Source organism: Carassius auratus, chromosome 46, assembly GCF_003368295.1.
Source record: "Carassius auratus strain Wakin chromosome 46, ASM336829v1, whole genome shotgun sequence".
In the NCBI taxonomy this organism is placed as follows: Eukaryota; Metazoa; Chordata; class Actinopteri; order Cypriniformes; family Cyprinidae; genus Carassius; species Carassius auratus.
The window spans coordinates 18,781,922-18,805,896 of NC_039288.1; the positions used below are offsets into that span (position 1 = coordinate 18,781,922).

At 34.3% G+C, this 23,975-nt stretch overlaps 2 protein-coding genes across 3 annotated transcripts; one reads left to right on the top strand and one right to left on the bottom strand.

The window, feature by feature from the left end:
- The first annotated feature begins 3,326 nt into the window (after positions 1-3,326).
- On the top strand, positions 3,327-9,223 carry LOC113064478 (liver-expressed antimicrobial peptide 2-like). Of its 2 annotated transcripts, none has more exons than XM_026235352.1 (3): positions 3,327-3,559; positions 5,289-5,431; positions 9,090-9,223. In XM_026235352.1, the coding sequence occupies exons 1-3, from the start codon at positions 3,509-3,511 to the stop codon at positions 9,118-9,120; spliced, it is 225 nt and encodes a 74-aa protein (XP_026091137.1). In that variant the 5' UTR covers positions 3,327-3,508; the 3' UTR covers positions 9,121-9,223. The 2 variants fall into 2 exon arrangements, with proteins under 2 accessions (XP_026091137.1, XP_026091136.1); XM_026235351.1 differs by lacking the exon at positions 9,090-9,223 and adding an exon at positions 6,703-7,542 and having other exon boundaries at positions 3,332-3,559.
- On the bottom strand, positions 7,656-21,989 carry LOC113064477 (lysosome membrane protein 2-like). Its single transcript, XM_026235350.1, has 12 exons — positions 21,767-21,989; positions 20,420-20,577; positions 18,894-19,038; positions 18,544-18,723; positions 17,706-17,797; positions 17,465-17,584; positions 17,099-17,277; positions 16,912-17,030; positions 11,590-11,663; positions 10,021-10,072; positions 9,164-9,316; positions 7,656-8,574 (listed from the first exon to the last, which is right to left on the bottom strand). The coding sequence occupies exons 1-12, from the start codon at positions 21,887-21,889 to the stop codon at positions 8,542-8,544; spliced, it is 1,428 nt and encodes a 475-aa protein (XP_026091135.1). The 5' UTR covers positions 21,890-21,989; the 3' UTR covers positions 7,656-8,541.
- Positions 21,990-23,975: the final 1,986 nt, after the last annotated feature.

A 23,975-nucleotide genomic window follows, 5' to 3' on the forward strand; every position in this document is an offset into this window, starting at 1 on the left:
TTAAGGTCAAGTTAGCTTGCGTCTCTCTGTTTTAGACTGTGAATCAGAGAGCTGTGAGTACAGAGGTCATGTGTGTGACCAGTGAAAGGTCAATTCAGAGGTCACACCCTGCACTCAGCCTTTTACCTGGATCCTCAGAGGTCATGTGATGCAGCACTTCCTCTTCACAATCACACATTCCAGAACAGTAGGGAGCCATTTCCGTGGTTACGTCTGACCTCCATACAGCCCATAATCGCCTCTCGGTGAAAGGTGTGTGTAGAGACATCTGACGTCTGACGCCTCCTGCTGGAGCAAACAAGTGATTGTTGGGTTACTTTATTGAGTATTTCAGTTATGAACAGCCAGATAAGTGAAGGTTTGCAGAGAGTTCTTATAAACCAAATGTGATTCATCTGCTGATTTATTCAAGGAGCTTTAGAGGTGTTTGTATGCTGTTCACTGTTCACTGAAGCCACAGGCTCCTTCATTCAAACAATCCAGCGCCGTCGTCACAGAGACCAACAGGAATGTCCCAGGTCTCGTGACGAGGGGCCTCACTAAGGTCCTTTACAGGACAGACTGATTAGCGCTGCAGGGGGAGACCCAGAATAATGAGAAACAGCTCTGAAGAAGTTTCTGCTCATGCATTTATTTAATGCATAATACAGTAAAAACTGAAATATTTTTACTATTTAAAACAGCTGTTTTCTGTGTGAATCTGTGTTAAAGTGTAATTTATTTCTGTGATGCACAGCTGTATTTTCAGCATCATTCCTCCAGTCTTCAGTGTCACATGATCTTCAGAAATCATGAAAATATACTGATTTGCTGCTTATTTCTGATTATTATTATTAATGTTGAAAACAGTTGTGCTGCACAATATTTTTCAGGATTCACAGATGAACAAAAAAGTTCAAAAGAACAACATTTATTTGAAAGAGAAATCTTTTTTAACATTAAAAATGGTAGTTTAATGCGTCCCTGCTGAATAAAGTATTGAATTCTTTGAGTTCACTGCTTGTTTTCATTATTTCATGGAAGCATCAGTGTTTTGACTCAAAGTCCCCCTGCTGTCAAAAACTTGTACATTAACTTTGAGAATTTCTGTATTAAATTAAATAGCCATGATGTTGTTTTTCAGAAATATTCACGATTCTTATCTAATCTGAAGTGTGAAACAAACATTTTGAAACAAAAAAAATGCTAAAAAAAAAAAAAAAAAGGTCAGAAGCATACAGTATTGGTTACAGAGCAACATTTTTTTTTTATTATTATTACATTTAATATTTTATTGAATAAAGAGATTACATAAAATGAATCCATTCTTAAATTAAACCATATAAATTTATATAATTTAAATTATTATTTATTACATTTTATATAACTTATCAAATAAAATATATATAAAATGTCATTTACATGAAAAATATATACACTGTTAAATCAAACCATATAAACTTTATTATTTAAATTATTATTTATTACATTTAATAATTTATTAATAAAATATGCATAAAAATGACAAATTACATTAAATGTATATATAAATGTATTAATTAAATACATCTATTAATTTATATATGTGTGTGTGTAAGAATGTTTAAAAAAAATTAATTAATTATATAATTGTATATTTATAGCATTTATATAATATAGATAGATATAGCATTTAATATCTGCTATAGTAATTAAAATAATACACACAGATTTTTCCACATTACATAACTCAGCCAGAGCAGCTCTGCCCACTCACCTGTCAATCATTCCTCATTTTGAGCTTCCATTCACTCACTGAAGGATTTCTTGGAGTGTTAATAACAATGGATGCATTCGGGCCCCTGCGCTGCGGGACGGGGCCTCCACACCTTCAGATCAGATCCTCCATTGTGTGACGCGTCTCTTTGATTTATTCTTGACTTAAACAACAACAGATGTTCAGGGGCCCAGATGAGAACATACACATACATGAAACAAACACACACACTACTATAGGGCTTCAAGGGATCATATTTGGAAAACGTTTCCTGGTATTCAGAAAAACAATGATGGGAACGCCAAGCTAGTATATATATATATACTATAGTACCTGATTGAACATAGAAAAACAAAAACGATATTATCATCCAGTGACTGTAAGGTATGGATGTATTAAGATGTAAAAAAAAATAAAAAATAAACATTTAGGAACGCTGTTACCATGGTTACCGATGACCTCCATGCATCCCATAATAACAGTGAAGGTTGCATCAAGACCAACAGCAGCACTCCGTCATCTAAATTACAAACAGTGCTGTCAGTTTAATCCGTTAACATGAGAACTTATACAATATGGTTTTACGCTCAAGAGTTTTTTGAGCTAATAAAATGCTGACACTGATAAACATTAATAATAAATAATTAGAAGTCAACCGAGTTAAAAATAGCCAAATTATTGCACAAGCTCAGAATTACTCAGTCTCTCTTACAGAGCAAAGAACTGCCAACATGTGCATCATCATCTTCATCATCATCATCATCATCATCATCATGAGTCAGTGAACACTGCCCTCTGCTGGACAGGTGAAGAGAAGCGGCCAACTCCTGAACAACAACTAAAACACATATCTAATCACGTTTTGCTTTAGTTTTTAATTATTACTCAGGATTTAAGTGAAGGGTAAAAGGAAGTGAAAATGACTTTTTTCCACAATCTGTTCTTTAAATTCAGCCAATCAGAGAGGATATATATATTAGACTGGGTTTTTGCAAACCTGTATGAGTTTCTTTCTCCTGTTGAACACAAAAGAAGATATTTTGAAGAATGTTGGGAACCAGACAGTTGGCGGTAGCCATTGACTTCCATACATTTTTTTTTTTATACAATGGAAGTCAATGGGGAACAGTAACTAACATTCTTCAAAATATCAGCTTACATGTTCAGCAGATGAAAGAAACTCATACAGGTTTGGAAAAACACAAGAATGAGTAAATGAGGACAGAATTGTCATTTTTGGGTGAGCCAATGTTACATTTCATGATTTTGCGAACATTACAGAAACGTTACTTTTGAATGTTCTCTGAAACAGTAAATTTTTTTTCAAAAAACGTCACATGAATATCCAACTAAAACTTCTTTGCTAATTTTCTGAAAATATTTTTAATTAAAGATCATATAACTTTGAATCAACGTTCTATTAACGTCACAGAAAAAACGTTTGTCAAGAACCATTTTTCATCACTGCACTATTATTCTAATATTATATTTCGCTGTAGATGCCGAATGCTCAGTGGGAATCCTGTGGGAATCTCAAACAGAGCTCCGCTTGGACTTTGAGCAGGTAAACATGAACACAAGACTGAGAATATGAGGGTGATCTGAGTGACTAGCGTGTGTATTTGACTCATTATAGGGTCTTGTGTCCCTTGCAGACGTGGACTTGTCCTCATTTCTGCTGACCATTGATCTCTGATAGTCTTATCAGCTTCATATAAAGTGCATCCGGCTGAGTCTCTGTCGCACTGATAGACGTTCAGAAAAAGGCTGAAGATGAAGATGATCGTCCTGACCGCTCTGCTGTCTCTGCTCCTGACCTCACAGGTACATCATCTCACAATCACCGATCTGACACCATCAGAGACCAAACAACTCACTAAAACACTTGACAAACTGCTGCAGAAACCAGTGTCTTTCAGACTTCTGGTGGAAGTCAGACATGCAGAAAAGACTGAAAGTTTTAAAATCTACATTTAAAAAAATATTTAAATTATCATAATTGATATTTATTAAAATAGTTTTTTATACTTTTTAATGCTGAATTACTTTTTGATCTGACTTCTTTTTCATTTTTTATCCTCGTCTGTGAATCAGTTTGAACTGTGTTGATTTGTTTGAAAAAAAGTGCTAAATAAATCATATCTGATCGACTAGAATTGCTAGTGAATTTCACAAAGAATTACAAATAATCTGCAAGTAAGACGTTGAATTAACATGACGTTTTGAAGTAGAAATTTGAAATAACATTTATTTTCTTATACAATGTACTCTTATAATCTCTGTTTACTTCAAGAAATTATTTTTTTACATTGTAATATTGCTAAAATAATACTTTATAAAAGACAGCATCTGCTATAATGTCATATATCTGTCTTTTATAATGTATTATTTTATTATATATATATATATTATATATATATATATATATATATATATATATATATATATATATATATATATATATGTCATTAAAGCCACATTAATTTGTAAAGTGCTGGAATTTTTTTTTCTTCTATATCTGATCAAATCTACTCATTTTTTCAAATGTGACATATGTGAATTTTTTTTATTTATTTTTTTTTAAATATTTGAAGGCAAAAAAAATGTTTTATTATCTTGAAATGCTTTTAAAAATATTATTATAATTAGTATTTATTTTTGTATATTAAAATAAATGGCCAATATACTTCAGGATTTTTTTCTTTTTTTTGTATATTTAAAATATGTTTAAATTATTATTATTATTTTGCCATATGGGTTTACTCTCTTAATCTACAAATAAGACAATAAGATAAAAGATCAGTTCTGTATATCGTCAGTCATAAAACACACCATCAGCTGATCTGGAGTCAGTTTTATGTGTGACTTGTTTCTGAAACAGGATCATGTGGTAATGTTTCCTCCAGCTGGAATAACAGGGATCTCATCTCATCAGTTTCCTGTGATTGTAAACTGACGCTGTGTGACGGACTGAAGCATTTGTTTTATTCTACCTGCTGCTTTTGTTTGCACATGCACTGCAACGCTTCTGTAAATCATTGTCTGGAGTTGCACAATGTCACTCGCAAATGTTTGGGGTTTGACCGACCTTGACAGCTTTCTAAATTTAGTAGTTTGAGAGTCTAAATTTATACATTTGGGACATAAATTACTTTCGAAATCACAATGAAGATTATCCATTAAACATCTGCATATCTTCTCAGTACAGGAACCCATTTCTGCCATAAAATAATGTGTGTGTGTGTGTGTGTGTGTGTGTGTTGCTGTAATTTTTTATCTTACAATTCTGACTTTTTCACACAATTGTCAGAAGAAATGTCTGAATTGTAAGATATAAACATACAACTGCAAGAATAAAAATTGTTGGATCAAGAGACACAATTACCTCAAAATATAAGACAGAAGTCTAGAAATCAATCGATTTGTCTGTCTTTTTTGTTTGTTTGTTATTTAATGCTAAATGTAGTGATAGAGTCTTTAAGTCGGCAGCACTGGCCATGATGAGAGCTGAAGGTCTTCGTCAAACACACGCTGTCTCTCTGTCTGTCTGTAGGTCCAGCCGGCACCCATAGACACTGACTGGGCGACCGGACTGATCCATCGGGCCAAGCGCTCGTTACTCTGGCGGTGGAACACTCTGAAACCCGTGGGTTCTGGATGCAGAGATCATTATGAGTGTGGAACCAACTACTGCAGGTGACCAACATCCCCCAACAAAACTTTGGATATTTGTATAATATATTTCTTAACTATACAGGTGAATATTGCTCAGTAGTATATGTTAGCATTAACTAAAGCTTATTATAGATTTCTACCAAATATGCTGGTTATGGAAATATTCTATTCTACAAGGTTTAGCAGACACGACCATTTAGACGATGAGAAGAGAGTGAAAACCAACTAACACCACAAAACATGACAGAATTAATCAAATCAATTGATATTACTTACAGATGTTAGATGTTTTCCCGCCATTGACTGAATGACGTCACAACTGGAAGATGAAATATGAACATCCATTCAAACAAAAGTTGATAAATACTCACATCATTGTTATAAAGATTATTTATCCTTTAAAAATGGGGGGGGGGGGGGGGGGTTATATTCAGTAGGCAAACATAATGTCATCGAAATTCAAAACTGAATCGCATTTAAAGTGATTTAAACACCCGATTAGCTGTATTTCGTTAGGATTTTTTGGCGCCCTGAGAAACGTCTCATCTTTACGTGATTGTGTCGACATAAAAAAACATCTACATTGTGATTCGATTCGCGAGGGACCCGAAGCTGAATCGCATTTGATGATCCAAACACGAGATTCGCGTTATTTCATTTGGCGCCTCGCGAATTTACCGCGAAATAACGATATAAATAACATAAACGATCTAACTACACTGTCACCAAGTACACCAGCGATAGAAAAAAAAAGATAATAAACTTAATCACGTTTGAAACGGATTCAAACACGCGATTCACCTCATTTTGTCAGTGTGTTTAGCGCATCACGTTTTTTTATTATTATTATTACCACCAAATAACGCTATAAATGACATACGATCTACATTGTCACTCATTACGTAAATAAAAAAAAAACTGAATCGCGTTTGATTCGAATACACGATTCGCTTCAGTTTGTAAGGTGTGAACGGTGCCTCATAAATGATTTTTGGCGTGCTAAATATCTCTATATGATTGCATATCGACAACCCTAATCACCAAAACACTTTCACACAGAATAAGCTGTAAACACAGATAAGATTAATCATATATATATATATATATATATATATATTAAAAAACGTCTTACCACTGCGTGAATCAGCAACTCCAGAGCAATTCCGATTTATGCTACACTTAAGCACAAGAGGGAAACATTTTCACACATTTTGTATGTACTGTTTTTTATGAGTGGAACAATTTTATGTGAGTGCTTCCAAATTAACCTACACACTTTCCTTCTTTTTCAGGAAACACACTTGCTCCTTCAATAAAGCTCAACAGGCGTGTGACTGAGGCCAAATGATTATGGCACCAATTCAAATAATGGAAAACAAAATGACTAAAATTGTGCATCCCTCGATTTCTCAAACATCATGACTTACATAAATCAGACAGAACATTCAAAGACATCTAAAGACTTCAAGATCTACACCAACCTCAAGATTGTATTCAGGTGAATCTCACCAAGAAATCTCCAGGTCATATTAAACTCCAAAATCTGAAGCATTCTAATTTATTTGTTTTTGGCCTGAAATATGACCTGGTGTGTTTTTGACAGATTCCCCCATTCAGTAACCTGTCTACAAGAACTCCAGTTTCATCATCGATGTTTTATAGTTGTACAGATCTTGATAAAGTGTAAAATATTAACTCTGCATCTATAGTTTCTGATTCAGATTCATATGTTTGATCTGATAAAATACAAACACAAATGGCAAAAGAATCTGTAGCAAATCTATTTCATTATCAGCTGCAGCTTCCAGAAGAATCAGGACTTTTAGACGCATAAAGTGAGATGGTGTAACGTGTGCTTTTTTGTTAAAATGTTTTATTGTTTGTCTCATTTTTATTTTGTTACATTAATAGTGCAATATTTTTTAAAGCAAAACAGAGACAAAATACTCGCATGATGAAATAAATGCACAAAAAATTGAATTTAAACAAATGAATCATTCATGAACATCCTTTTTTAAACCTAAAACACTTCAGCAGACATCTTCGCTGAGTCTTAATTCAACACACTTTTGACGTTATCATTTAACAATCATCATAATTATGAGATTTAAACAACATTTCCACCCTGGAAAAAGTGCATTTACATTTAAGCTCAAACCGTACCCGAAACGAAACGAAGCAAGCCTCAAATCTTCCCTTTTCAAACTTAAAAAACACCAAACCTCTTCAAGAATAAAACATGAAATGAATCAGGCAGGACTTGAGCTTTAATAAACACAAACACAAATAAAAACTAGCCTTCGCTGACAGATCAATGCATGGAAATGTGCTAAACCAACTCTGAATAAACAAAGTTCAAGCTATATATTTTCAATGCGGTGGTAATACTATACTTGAGAAACCATGAAATCAAGGCTGTTATTCTAGAGTTGCGTATTGAGTTTAAATCGTAGTCATATGTTAGAAATACGGTAAAAGTGTTATTAATCGACTAAAAACATTATTTAGCCAATGTTCCATCAAAAGCTTGGTTTGCATCTAAGAAAATAAGGCAGAGGAGACAACAAGTGCAATTACATCATAGCAGCAAACCAAGTCATTTGGTCATTTTAAAAATAGATTTAGTGATTTTAAAATGATTGTGAGGCACATTATTGACTGCCAGACTCATGTGAAGCATACCAAGACTTAAATTATTACCGAAATCAGACTGAATTAGCAACGCTGTCAGTTTACTTGCCAGATTAGCTCATTGCAGTTGCATAAGTGTATAAATATAGTTGTGATGTGTACAGGTAAAATCAGTATCACGAGCGGTGATGTGTAATGTGTTGCATCACGTCTGCCGTCACTCGATTAGTGTTTTCTGATGTACTGTAATTCAGCTTTTGGACATAAAACTCATTGGCTAATTTGGACACACATGCACTGTTTGGTTCTGAGATGATCGGTTGTCTAAAGTATTGCATTAAATGGATTTAAAACACGTTTGGAAGATCCGAAGGCCAGGTGACCTGAGACGAACTTTGCACTTTGAGTCGTCTGCCGCATACACCGATGCTCCTTGAACCTAATCATTAAATCAAGCTCAATGTCTAAATGCATGTTAGTTTATCATGACGTCCGGGAGTTTATGATGAAATCAAGGGCTCCTGCTCGGAGTTCTGTGACAAAAAAAGTTAGAAAAAGACATGAATAAACAGCAAATGCAGTAACTATCAGCATTGCATGGAGAAATGCAATCAGAGTATGCATTGCAATAGAAAAAAGGTATTAAAAGATGACAGTTTTATGCAATATTTATGCATGCTGTGTATTTTTATGCTTATTAGATGATCACGCAGACCACTTGTCAATGCCAACTCTATTAGAATCAAATGTGACTCAATTCTATGGTGCATTTCACATCAATGAATTATAGTTTTTAAACTTGTTTTTTTGCGGCTGTGAAAATAAATATGCATTGTTTATCTTTTTCATCTTTCATTAAAAAAATTTACTAAATTCTAACCTTTCACAGAAGTCAAACAATGAAAGGTTCGGAAAACTCATTATTATGAAATAAATGTTTTTCTCCAATGCATTGCAGGACACAATTATTGGCACCCCTAGAAATTCTTAAGAGTAAAATATCTCTGAAGTATATTAACATTTATTGCCATGACTTCCTGTTCCACAGGATTTTAAAATATGAGGAACACAGAGGCTAAATTCCCACAAGTTTTGGTGAAGGAAGTGGTGTGTGAGCCTCACCGTTGGCGTCTGCTGGCGGCACATGAACACGATGAAGATGACGCCCAGTAAGATGCCTACACTGATCACTATGAAGGGGATGTTGATGATCACGTTCGCCTCCGTAACCACCGCGTACAGCTTCTTGGCCGATTCCTCGTCAATAACGACACTCTAGAAACAGAAACAGGATAGCAGCGTTTAGAAGATAAGAAGAGATATTTCCTGATCAGTCCGTTTGAGTTCTGCTGGATGTCCTGTCTGATAATGTGAACTTAAAAGAAGGCTTTAGAGTAAAGATCACATTCAACAAAACTGATCGTTTTCATTTTAATGCACTTAATAATTCTGGTTTATCTCTCGCTCTCTTTTTTTCAAATATGTGCCAAACTGATGCAACCACATCTCTCTCTTTCTCATTCAAAGGTTTATATTATTTGCATCATATTTGGACACTTTATCTGTTGCACCCTTCATCTATTTAGACATCTCAACAAAGCAACAAATACACACGAGACAAGTGCTTGATCCGTCTGGAAGTGCAGCAATAATCAGAGTTCAAATCAACTAAGACGCTTTACAGGAAATCATGATGTTCAAATATCGTAACATCTTCATGCCTCATAGTTGTGTTTAGCAGATTAGAGCTGGATGATTATGTGACAATACATAAATGATATATAGTTGAATTATATATAGCTAAATAGTGTATATGGCTTTATGTGAGTGAAAGTGAAGCTTTTCAGCTAATTTCCTGGGAATCGAACCCATGACCTTGAGTTCAACTATTTGAACACGTCAGTAACACGTGTTCTGACACGCAGACAATCCTCACATGCTATAAAAGCTGTGTAGAAAGATACAGATGATGACTTTACCTCATTAAGGTACATCACTGGAAACACCAGCGTCTGGATCTTCTCAGTTTGACTGCAAAACAAAGAAAGAAAATATGGATCTGGTAGTATGTGATGATGTTTAAGACCGGGGTTATTATACTTTACTGAAACTGTAAAAAAAAAAAAAAGTTTTAAAGAAAATCTAAAGAAAAGTGCAACCTTAAAAGATTTTTTTTCTGCTAATTTTTACATTTCTTATTTTTGTTTAAACATAAAATATTGGATAACAATAAAAAATAAAAATTAGATATATTAAATAAAATCAATGTCTAAAACGTAACTATAAATAAAATTAAACTGAATGGCAGAATTTTTTATTTTTGTTTAGTTTAACTTGAATTACTAAAATAACTACTGCAAAACTAAATTATATATAAAAACAATAATAAAAATGACAAAACACACAATAACAAAATGACTAAAACTAACAAAAATAAAACAGCAAATACAAAAATAAAACTAATTTAAAATATGAACTAAATCTGTAATGGTTTGTTAATGATCCACAGACACATCAGCATTGGTTGAGACGAATGGAAACACACACACTCACACACACACACACACAAGTCTGTCAGACACACACAGATGAATGGGACTGTGGGAATTCAGCTCACACCCGTGACTCACACTGATAATTACAGACAAGGAGAGATGTTTTCCGTTCATACACTCATGAGCAGGATTTATCTGCTCTCTCAGATAGATCACATTTCATAACCAATCCAACAATCTGTCGGCTGATGAGGACGTTTGGCAGCGTTGGGTCTTTAATCACGTCATTGGACCACCTGACCCCAAACAGACTCGGAAACCGATCCGATCACTTCACGTCCTAAAATAACCCCAACACGCAGCTGTCAATCATTAAAGCTGGACTGACCCAATTCAGGCCATGGTTCAGGAGAGACTTACGTAATGAGCTCATGTAAGCCTACAGGGGGTCTCCAAACACACCTGACGCAATCAGAAATAGTTCTGGCCTAAAATATTCCATCCGTGTTTAACATTATTACAATTTAACATTAATGACATTAAACTATCGCCATTTGACAGTGAGTGTCAGTTCAATTAAATGCATCAAAACCAATTAACTGGAGAACAACAGTCTTCAAGTTAAAGAAAGTGAAATGACATTTCTGGTAAGTCCACAAAAAACCTGTTCAAACTGTGCTATATTAGACTATAAACACACGGATGACACCACAAACATAGACTCCATAGAGTCAGAGGCTGTAAAAATGGCAGGTTTTGAAGAAATAATAAATGCATCCAAGATAAATGCTCAAATAGATGTTTCCATCTTTAACGCAATACTGAAAAAAAAAAAAAAAAAACCTTTCTTTTCTTTGTAAATTGTGTGTTTTTTTTTTTACTTGAATGTTGTTGGTTCAATACCACATTTAAAGTGGAAAAATATCTTGATTATCTCAAAAACCTGCAACTTTAAGGGTGTGTGTGTGTGGCCACTTTATTTCTAGATCTTGTTGTTTTCTGAAGGAGATTGTTAGCAGGAAAAGTTGGGTCACCTGAGAGACTCGTCCTCACCTGAACGCTGGGATCTGATGCAGGTAGACGTTCACCTGAAGACGCTTCGCACCACGAAGCAACAGTCCAGTGAGCTGAGAACACAAACACACACTACATCAACATCAAACAAAATCAGCTACTGACTGCTGGTTAACATCATCAGATACTGGGTGTCTCGAACTGCTGGTGCTTTGTGAGATGATCAATACACACATTATACTCATACACACACACTATACTCTTACACACACACACTACACTCATTATATACACACACTATACTCATACACACACACACACTATACTCTTACACACACACACTACACTCATTATATACACACACTATACTCATACACACACACACACACACACACACACACACTATACTCTTACACACACACACTACACTCATTATATACACAAACTATACTCATACACACACACACTCATTAAAAACACGCAGTATACTCATACACACATACACACACACTACACTCATTATATACACACACTATACTCATACACACACACACTCATTATACACACACACACACTACACTCATTATATACACACACTATACTCATACACACACACACACACACACACACTCATTAAATACACGCAGTATACTCATACACACACACACACACACACACTCACTATACTCTTACACACACACACACACTACACTCATTATATACACACGCTATACTCATATACACACACACACACACACACTCATTAAATACACGCAGTATACTCATACACACACACACTACACTCATTATATACACACACTATACTCATACACACACACACACACACTCATTAAATACACGCAGTATACTCATACACACACACACTACACTCATTATATACACACACTTCACTCATACACACACACACTACACTCTATACACACAAACACACTATACCCATTATTCATATACACACACAATTCTCATACACACACACACACACACACACAACACTCATTTTATACACACACTATACTCATATACACACACTATGCTCATTATACACACACTCACACTTTAATCATTATATACACACACACTCACACTTTAATCATTATATTCACACACACACTCACACTTTAATCATTATATACACACACACACTCACACTTTAATCATTATATACACACACACTCACACTTTACTCATTTTATACACACACTACACTTTTATACACAAACTATGCTCATTATACACACACTTTACTCATTATATACACACACTCACACAATACTCATTATACACACATACTATACTCATTATAGTGTATATATACAGTATTGTTCAAAATAATAGCAGTACAATGTGACTAACCAGAATAATCAAGGTTTTTAGTATATTTTTTATTGCTACGTGGCAAACAAGTTACCAGTAGGTTCAGTAGATTGTCAGAAAACAAACAAGACCCAGCATTCATGATATGCACACTCTTAAGGCTGTGCAATTGGGCAATTAGTTGAAAGGGGTGTGTTCAAAAAAATAGCAGTGTCTACCTTTGACTGTACAAACTTCTGGGATTTAGCAATCCTGTGAATCACTAAACTAATATTTAGTTGTATGACCACAGTTTTTTAAAACTGCTTGACATCTGTGTGGCATGGAGTCAACCAACTTGTGGCACCTCTCAGCTGTTATTCCACTCCATGATTCTTTAACAACATTCCACAATTCATTCACATTTCTTGGTTTTGCTTCAGAAACAGCATTTTTGATATCACCCCACAAGTTCTCAATTGGATTAAGGTCTGGAGATTGGGCTGGCCACTCCATAACATTAATTTTGTTGGTTTGGAACCAAGACTTTGCCCGTTTACTAGTGTGTTTTGGGTCATTGTCTTGTTGAAACAACCATTTCAAGGGCATGTCCTCTTCAGCATAGGGCAACATGACCTCTTCAAGTATTTTAACATATGCAAACTGATCCATGATCCCTGGTATGCGATAAATAGGCCCAACACCATAGTAGGAGAAACATGCCCATATCATGATGCTTGCACCTCCATGCTTCACTGTCTTCACTGTGTACTGTGGCTTGAATTCAGAGTTTGGGGGTCGTCTCACAAACTGCCTGTGGCCCTTGGACCCAAAAAGAACAATTTTACTCTCATCAGTCCACAAAATGTTCCTCCATTTCTCTTTAGGCCAATTGATGTGTTCTTTGGCAAATTGTAACCTCTTCTGCACATGCCTTTTTTTTAACAGAGGGACTTTGCGGGGGATTCTTGAAAATAGATTAGCTTCACACAGACGTCTTCTAACTGTCACAGTACTTACAGGTAACTCCAGACTGTCTTTGATCATCCTGGAGGTGATCATTGGCTGAGCCTTTGCCATTCTGGTTATTCTTCTATCCATTTTGATGGTTGTCTTCCGTTTTCTTCCACGTCTCTCTGGTTTTGCTCTCCATTTTAAGGCATTGGAGATCATTTTAGCTGAACAGCCTATCATTTTTTGCACCTCTTTATAGGTTTTCCCCTCTCTAATCAACTTTTTAATCAAAGTACGCTGTTCTTCTGAACAATGTCTTGAACGACCCATTTTCCTCAGCTTTCAAATGCATGTTCAACAAGTGTTGGCTTCATCCTTAAATAGGGGCCACCTGATTCACACCTGTTTCTTCACAAAATTGATGACCTCAGTGATTGAATGCCACACTGCTATTTTTTTGAACACACCCCTTTCAACTAATTCAACTATTTGCCCAATTGCACAGCCTTAAGAGCGTGCATATCATGAATGCTGGGTCTCATTTGTTTTCTGACAATCTACTGAACCTACTGGTAACTTGTTTGCCACGTAGCAATAAAAAAATATACGAAAAACCTCGATTATTCTGGTTAGTCACATTGTACTGCTATTATTTTGAACAATACTGTATATATATATGGCTATGCATATACATCTGATACTGTTGCAGTTTTACAGGGTAGAAGGAGCACCTGAATCTGTTCAACACCATATAAAAACACCATAAAACACACCCATAGTAAACTTTATCCTGCTGATCCGTGAAGATCCCAATCCTGCAGCGAAAGCACTTCTCAAACACACATGTGCAGTTATTTCACATGCTCCTGGAAGAATCTAGTGCTCCAATAGATGCAAAATTGTTTGATTTGATCAAATAGTTTGTACTAAAACAAACTAAACAAACTTCCATGACACACAAAATAACCAAAACACCAACCAGTTGAATGACTAACTACCTGCTGGGAAGTGCAACAGGGAAATCAGATAACATCATCCTGACATTATCAGAGAGTGACTCAGACACAAGCGTAAAATGTGTGTTTGTTCTGTCGGTAAATAATGAAATACAGATGCTGTTATTCTTTCATTCATTCATTCACTCGCTCTGGATCTGTAGTATTGCAATCAGCCAGAAACATGAGTTTAATAATGAAACTGCATCAATAGAACAGCAGACCTGAAGCTGAGTGTAGTGTGCTGATGCCCTCTTATGGCAATGCAGATAAATACACACTGTACACTAATAACACAATATACTCATTACAAACACCCTACATACATTATATACACACTATTGTCCTTATATGCACACTATACTCATTTTATGCAGACTATGCTCATATGCACATTACATGCACACTACTCATTATATACAAACTATACTCATTATGTGCATACTATACTCATGCATACACTATATTATATACACTCAATACAAATATGCACACTATACTCATTATCTGCATTCTATACTCATATACACAATATACTCATTATCTGCTCACTATACTCATGCATACACTATATATATTATATACACTCAATAAAAATATGCACACTATACTCATTATCTGCATACTATACTCATATACACACGATACTCATCTGCACACTATACTCATGCATACACTATATATTTTATATACACTCAATACAAATATGCACACTATACTCATTATCTGCATACTATACTCATATACACAATATACTCATTATCTGCACACTATACTCATGCATACACTATATATATTTTATATACACTCAATACAAATATGCACACTATACTCATTATCTGCATGCTATACTCATATACACACTATACTCATCTGCACACTATACTCATGCATACACTATATATATTATATACACTCAATACAAATATGCACACTATACTCATTATCTGCATACTATACTCATATACAAACTATACTCATCTGCACACTATACTCATGCATACACTATATATATTATATACACTCAATACAAATATGCACACTATACTCATTATCTGCATACTATACTCATATACACACTATACTCATCTGCACACTATACTCATGCATACACTATATATATTATATACACTCAATACAAATATGCACACTATACTCATTATCTGCATACTATACTCATATACAAACTATACTCATCTGCACACTATACTCATGCATACACTATATATATTATATACACTCAATACAAATATGCACACTATACTCATTATCTGCATACTATACTCATATACACACTATACTCATCTGCACACTATACTCATGCATACACTATATATATTATATACACTCAATACAAATATGCACACTATACTCATTATCTGCATACTATACTCATATACACAATATACTCATTATCTGCACACTATACTAATGCATACACTATATATATTATATACACTCAATACAAATATGCACACTATACTCATTATCTGCATACTATACTCATATACAAACTATACTCATCTGCACACTATACTCATGCATACACTATATATATTATATACACTCAATACAAATATGCACACTATACTCATTATCTGCATACTATACTCATATACACACTATACTCATCTGCACACTATACTCATGCATACACTATATATATTATATACACTCAATACAAATATGCACACTATACTCATTATCTGCATACTATACTCATATACACACTATACTCATCTGCACACTATACTCATGCATACACTATATATATTATATACACTCTATACAAATATGCACACTATACTCATTATCTGCATACTATACTCATATACCCACTATACTCATCTGCATACTATACTTTTTATATGCACACTATACTTACATACATTCTATACTCATTATACGTACACTATACACATTATATGCACAATATACTCATTCTACACACACTAAACTCATATTCACACTATAAACATTATAGACATGATATACACATTGTATGCACACTATTTTCACACATATACACATTTTCAGTGCAGAGAATTAAACGTGTTTCTGGTCAAAACCTTTCCAGCAGGTTTATATCCAGACATACCGGGTTGACGTCAATGAATGTCTCGTGCTCCACCTTTTTGGGATTCATCCCGATCACATCCTGGACGAATTTGTCATCTGCCTGGTAGAAATGAGGGGAGGACATGATGATGGGCGCACCTGAGAGAAGACACACATGTTAGCAGGACGTCCCAAGCGCCTCTGTACGGTGACAAACTCTCGCTGACCTTCTTTGCAGACACTAGCGTTGAGGAGGCCGGAGCCGAGACAGTTCCCAGCCGGCACGCAGAAGCCTGCGTTATCCGGGTTAATCGTAATATTAGCGAACACCTCGCTGGGTGGGACAAAACGGAAACCGGGAACCCCTCGTACGCTCACGTCAGACTCATACTGGGCATATATAGACCTGTCAACACAAACATGCATGAAACACACACTGAGAGACGTCTTTAATTAGGACTGATTGTCTTTTGATTCACACGAGAAGTAGTAAAACAAGCAGTGAATCTGATTCTGAAAAGCAGAGTTGTGTACTTCTAAGATTTAACCATTAATCAAATGGTTCTGGCTGAAGAATGTCTTTTTTTTCTCACCTGCACAGATCAGAGGAGAATATATAGAGTTTCTCAGTTTTTGTGATGATGGGATGGAAAGACGCTCCGTCGGTGCCGTTGATCATGTTACACTCTTCTGTACTCCACCAGTTCAACGTACTGACAAACACAACAAATAATCCTTAATCCAGACTTCTCTGAGCACGTGCTAATATTGTTCAGATCGTTCTAAATCCATTCATTAATCTTCTGGAGATAAAACAAGACTGCTGATTTTTACCTCTGTCCGTTCCACTCATCTATACGAGAAAAATCCTGATAATTCTGCTTCCCGGTCAAGAAAATATAATCACCGTCATCGGTGCCATTTTTCTGAAACACAGTCATTGGCATTAAAATGAAACATGAACAAAAAGATAATTTAACAGACATGTGTAAAATTTTGTATGAACAGGCATTGAAACTGCAATAGCTGATGCAGATCATTTCTTTATGTTTTTGAAACGTTTCTCTTCTGCAAACCAAGACTGCATTTATTTGATCACATCCAGTAAAATGTTAAATATTATTACAATTAAAAATAATTTCTGTGTGAATCTATGGTAAACTGTAATTTTTTTCTGTGATGCACAGCTGAATTTCTTTTCAGCATCATTCCTCCAGTCTTCAGTGTCACATGATCTTAAATTAAAAAAAATAGAAAAAAAAAAATAATAAAATAAAAAAATAATAATAAAAAATAAAAATACAATTAATTAATTAATTAATTTTTTACTTTTTTAAAATTAAAATTAAATTATTTATTTTTTATTATTTATTATGATTATCTTCAGAAATCATTCTGATATTCTGATTTACTGGTCAAGAAACATTTCTGTTTATTATCAATGTTGAAAACTGCTGAATATTTTTCTGTGGTCACTACTGACTATTTTAAATCATTAAATCATTTTTTTCTGTAGACGAACCTAATAATCAGCCAAAGTGAGTTATTGACTGATGCCACAAACCTCAAGTGAGGATGCACAAACAAGACACATGATTTGAATCATTCATGTCTTCAGCACAAGCAATGCAAATGCCTCAGTATTTAGTTTAAGAGGGTTGATGCTGCTAACCTTGTAGAAAAGTCCAAAGTGGTCATCGGACTGTTTGAGTTCTTTGAGCAGCGGATCTTCATAACCCCACAGCAGGTCACCAACTCTAAACGTCTTGAACATGCCGATGCCCTTTGCTTTCATCACGTCAGAGATGATGCGACTGATCACGACGGTGTCTTTGTATTTCTCCATCACGGTCTGAAATCAAAAATAAACACTTAAAATTTGAATAATCTCTTGTCAGACTTTATGCAACACGTAAATACTTATTTAGATATTAGGGTGAAGTGTGACATGCTTTCATGAGATTCACACATAAAACATCTGATTTTCCAGTGGTTTTAGTAGGGCAGAGATCACAGTCTCACCACAACAGGGATGTCAACCGTTCGGACGATGTCATCCTCAGATCCCCGTGACATGTTGGGCTCAAACACATATGTCTTCGGATTGACAGCCGCTACTCTGGTTCCGTTGTCCAAAAATTTCACTTCCTCCTTCGGCCGATGCTCCCTGAAAGAGGAAATGCAAATGTGGTTCTTATTGACACATGAAAATAACATGATCATGGAGCTGAGTGATAAAAAAGGATAAAAAAAATACTAAAGATCTGAAGCACTAATTCGTTAAGTGGTTTTAATGAACACAGAGCATCCGATGTGTCGTCAAACTTGTGCAAGACTGCAGCAAAAAGTGGTTTGATTTAATTTAAAAAGCTTGAAGTTTTGAAGCAGTTTTAAGTTTAAAGCAGTTTAAGTTTTAAGCAGTTTTAAAAGTGGCTTAAAGTTTGAAGCAGTTTTAAAAGCAACTTTAAGGTTGAAATAGTTTTAAAAGAAGTTTTAAGTTTGAAACCATTTATAAAACAATTTGAAGCCATTTTTAAAAGCAGTTTTAAAGAGTGAAGCGGTTTTAAAAGCAATTTTAAGTTTTAAAAAGCTTGAAGTTTAATGCAGTTTTTAGTTTGAAGCAGTTTTAGAAAGCATTTTTAAGTTTTGAAAGTTAAAAGTCTGAAACCATTTTAAAAGCAGTTTTAAGTAGTTTTTAAAGCAATTTTAAGGTTGAAGAGGTTTTAAAGGTTTGAAACCATTTCGAAAGGGAGTTTTCAGTTTTAAAAGTTTGAAGTTTGAAGCCATTTTAAAAGTAGTTTTAAGTTTGGAGCAGTTTAAAGTTTGAAGCAGTTTTAAAATCTTGCAGTTTTGAAGCAGTTTTAAGTTTAAAACATTTTTAAAAGCAGTTTAAAGTTTGAAGCAGTTTTAAAAGCAGGTTCAAGTTTTAAAAGCTTGAAGTTTAAAGTAGTTTTTGAAAGCATTTTTAAGTCTGAAGCAGTTTTAAAAGATTGAAGTTTTGAAGCAGTTTTAAGTTTATAGCAGTTTTAAGTTTGAAGCACTTTTTGAAAGCTATTTTAAGGTTGAAGACGTTTTAAAAGCAGTTTTAAGTTAAAAAAACTTGAAGTTTAAAGTAGGTTTAAGTTAAAAGCACTTTTAAAAGCAGTTTCAAGTTTCAAAAAACTTGAAGTTTAAAGCAGTTTTAAGTCTGAAGGAGTTTTAAAAGATTAAAGTTTGATACAGTTTTAAGTTTGAAAAAGCAGTTTTAAAAGTTTGAAACAGTTTGAAGTTTGAGTAAGTTTGAAAAGCAGTTTTAAAAACATGAAGTTTAAAGCAGTTTTAAGTCTCTTAGACAGATTGCTGTGTTTTCAAGGGTTTTCTTTGTGGCTTCAGATAAACAAATACAGAAGCCCTAAAGCGTTCCATGGATTTCAGGAACACTGAACATCTGATGTGTCATCATGAGAAACTTGTGCAAGAGAAAACACAGTCATGTGAATTGTTTTTTTTCCGCCCGTCACACATCGAGAGGAAAACATGACCAGCATGTTTTTAGCAGCATCACTGACCTGTACGTGTACGGGCCGATCTGCTGGACGAGAGGTTTGTCTCCTTCCAGAACCTCTGCAGGATTGGTCAGATTAAAGAAATAAAATTGCATGTGAACCGGCGGTGGTGGGGTTTGCCAAACCGAAAACGCCTCCGTTCCATTTTCCAGAACTACTTGCTGTTAGGAAAAGTGAATTGTGGGTAGAAATTACCAAAGTTATTTTTACAAACTCATGGTTTCTAATACAATTCACAAATGTATATAAAGTGTACATTTATAAAAAATATGTGCAAATGAGAGGAAAAAAAAAATTGGATATTTTCTGGACATGGTATCATTATGTAGCTAATTTCTCATTTCTAATCCATAATGGCATATGAATATGATATTAGAAACAGAAAGAGCTTTATTAATTCAATACCATAGTATCAGTTGATACCATTATATTAGTTTATACAAAGCCATTTAAATGATGTCAATATTCTTTTAAACAATCTTTAATCTAAACTACGTAAAATGTATCAAATGAAATTTCTGGTTATGATAAAAATGCCATATTTTGAACATATACCACAGCATTTCCATATACAGAATTTAAATATCTTTATGTTTAATGAATATGTAATATTAAAGACATTTAATAATTTTATATTTGTGGTATCATGATGCTAATATTATGTGAATTAAAAATATTACTTCTACTACTAATAATAATACATACTTTGTGACATTAATATATAATACGATAATACAGTAAAACATTAATATACATACTAAAATACTATATATATGTTTGTTTAAAATAAAACATAATAAAAAATTAATCTCTAATCTAAACTGTATAAAATAAAATTTCAAAATGAGGCTAGAAAATAATTTTAAAATGATGCACCATGTCATTCCCATAAAGAGTGTAAATAAAATGCTCTAAAAATAAAAATGCTGAATGATTATATTGTATATTAATTAATATATTAAATATTACAACTGTTATTCTAATATAATAGATGATATTGCATTATAACAGATACTACAAATGTACATATTTATTTGTTATTTATATAAAACGTTATATAGTGTAATATTTAACCTATATAAAAAGACATTTCAAAATAATGCTAGAAAAAATATTTTGAGCATGAATGTTATCATGGCAATTCCATAATGTAAATATCTTGGTAAATGAATACGGTGTATATTAAGGGTTCATAATAGATATGATATATAGATATAATGATTGTATACATCTACTCAGACATTATATATATAATACACAAACTACACATGGACAGTGACAGCATATGAAGAACACAACATAAATATGATATGAAAACACATGTGAAGACACACACTCGTACTCACTGACCTCCTTTATTCTGTTGTTTATGAGCTTCTGGAAGACCTGCGCCAAAGCCATCGCAATCCCGGCGATTAACAGCAGCACGCAGAGGACTCCTGCGCTGTAAACACAGCACGAGCGCAGCTGCATGATTTTCTGTTCGAACAGAAAAGGACAAAGACACAGCAACCGATCAGGACCGAGAGTGTTTACATGTGTCGGGAACTCGGCAGCACACAGATAGAAATAAAACAGCGAGATAAAAACAAGCCAGACGCAAAGCGTGTGTTCCAGCAGAGCGCGCTCGACGGCTCACTCAGACCGTCCTCCGTAGAAACCCATTCAAAACACACGATCGGTTTCGTCTCATTAGAACGCATGTATACTCTGGAGAGTGTAATCATTAAAAAATATCGATGTTAAAGATTATTAAATGTCATGCAAAAAAAAAATTACGCTATTTCGTTCTGTATAAAAAATACGTATATAACCGCTGTAACCAGAGCTGAGTAAACATACAGCGCTGAGAAAAGTAACGGATATCACGTGACAGAGCGGTAAAAGGAAGAAAATAAATAACACTCGAATAATACATTTTTAATTACTTTTAAATTGCAAATAAAAAGTAAAGTATTAAAACAACTATTACTATAAATTATAAGTGTTCTAGTGAACCTAGTCGATTTGCGACACGCCCCATATTGATATATATATATATTTTTTTGCGAGAAATAAAAGAGCCGCCACCCACTCATGATTCATGAACTTTTATAACACTATTCATTAATTTTTGACATGTGGATGTTCACGAGAATCCTCACTCGTTAGTTTCGTTTCGACAGAAGCCTCTCTACATTCACCTGAACTGCTGTAAAATAAAATCAATTTTAATCACTGCTTTCCTGTCAAACATACCAGTTTTAAGTGATTTTAAAAGTCGGTTTGTCCAGACCATTTTAGATTATGTAGTTTGAGTGGAGCAGCTAACGAAAGTAGGACATTTTGAGGTCATGCGCATGCGCAGTTTGAGTGGAGCAGCTAGCGAGCATACGTGCGCATGCGCAGATACGCTGGCGGCGTCGTGATTTTAGTTATTTGTGCTGGACATTTTGCAGATTACCTTTACTTTAATTCAACTTAACTTTCTGTTCATGATATGCACTGGATTCGTTTGTTGAGCGTCTGTTTTGTAAATTCACCTGTGTTAGTAAAGTGAAAGTTAAAACCGATTCAAAACATTCGCATTAGCGAGTCCAATAAACGATGCCCCAAAATATGATCATCCCATTCTAAAATGTAAAAGACTGTACACATTTTAGAATAATAAATAAATCATAGTGTAGCATACTATGAGTAGCATAAATATTAGGGGGTAAATTATATATATATATACATACATACACACACACACACACAATTATTATTAATTTAGATCAAAGGTTATTTGTTTTTATTCTTCTTTGTATTATTTAATAATTTCTTTATTTTTACTATTTTCATATCTAGAAATGTCATGCAACTTTCATACATGTTTTCTTGGGTGTTAAAGAATTTAAAAAAAAACTAAATCTTAATGAACTATTCAATCTAGGTTATAATTAGTACATTTTTTACAGACCCACTCTAAAATTTAAAATATTTGGGTTTTATTATTATTATTATTATTATTATTATTATAGTTTATCAGCTTAAACTAAATAAAAATTAGAAATGTTGCCATTGTTGCAGACCGATCCTGGGACAATCCACCCGTGACCTTGTGAGTGATGGGAAATGCTGATATTTTCACATTGAATAAAACTAAAAACATATCTTTGTAATTCAGCAACAGTGGGTTTGATTCCCAGGGAATGCATGCATGCTTTCAGTGTAATTCAATCACTTTGGATAAAAGCATCTAATAAATGCATGAATATAAAACATGTCCTCCCGTCTGTAGTAAATCTGCAGTGCCAGTGGGTGGCGCTGAGGAGCCTCCAGCGTCTGGAGAACATCAGAGAAGCAAGGTACAGCAAGTGACACTCTTTATTAAGTCTTTTTGTTTATTCATTCTCAATGCTCTTCAGTCTAAACCGGTCTGTGTCTAGTCTTCAGCTTCCTGTTCATCAGGATACAGCAGCAGGAAGCATCCGGGTAGACTGAAAACACTTGTGGATGACATGAACGAGAGGAAGGCTAGAGCAGAGGATGATGGGATAGATTGTATAGACACTCCTGCAGCTAATATATCAGACTG

What these genes read in the sequence shown, in the direction of transcription:
- LOC113064478 (XM_026235351.1), top strand. Translation starts at nt 3,509, where the DNA reads ATGAAGATGATCGTCCTGACCGCTCTGCTGTCTCTGCTCCTGACCTCA. An exon ending in CTCTGCTCCTGACCTCACAG is followed by an intron (nt 3,560 to 5,288) that starts GTACATCATCTC and finishes GTCTGTCTGTAG; the next exon opens with GTCCAGCCGGCACCCATAGA. An exon ending in TGTGGAACCAACTACTGCAG is followed by an intron (nt 5,432 to 6,702) that starts GTGACCAACATC and finishes CTTCTTTTTCAG; the next exon opens with GAAACACACTTGCTCCTTCA.
- LOC113064477 (XM_026235350.1), bottom strand. Translation starts at nt 21,889, where the DNA reads ATGCAGCTGCGCTCGTGCTGTGTTTACAGCGCAGGAGTCCTCTGCGTG. An exon ending in ATCGGCCCGTACACGTACAG is followed by an intron (nt 19,039 to 20,419) that starts GTCAGTGATGCT and finishes TTCCTCTTTCAG; the next exon opens with GGAGCATCGGCCGAAGGAGG. An exon ending in GATGAGTGGAACGGACAGAG is followed by an intron (nt 17,585 to 17,705) that starts GTAAAAATCAGC and finishes TGTGTTTGTCAG; the next exon opens with TACGTTGAACTGGTGGAGTA.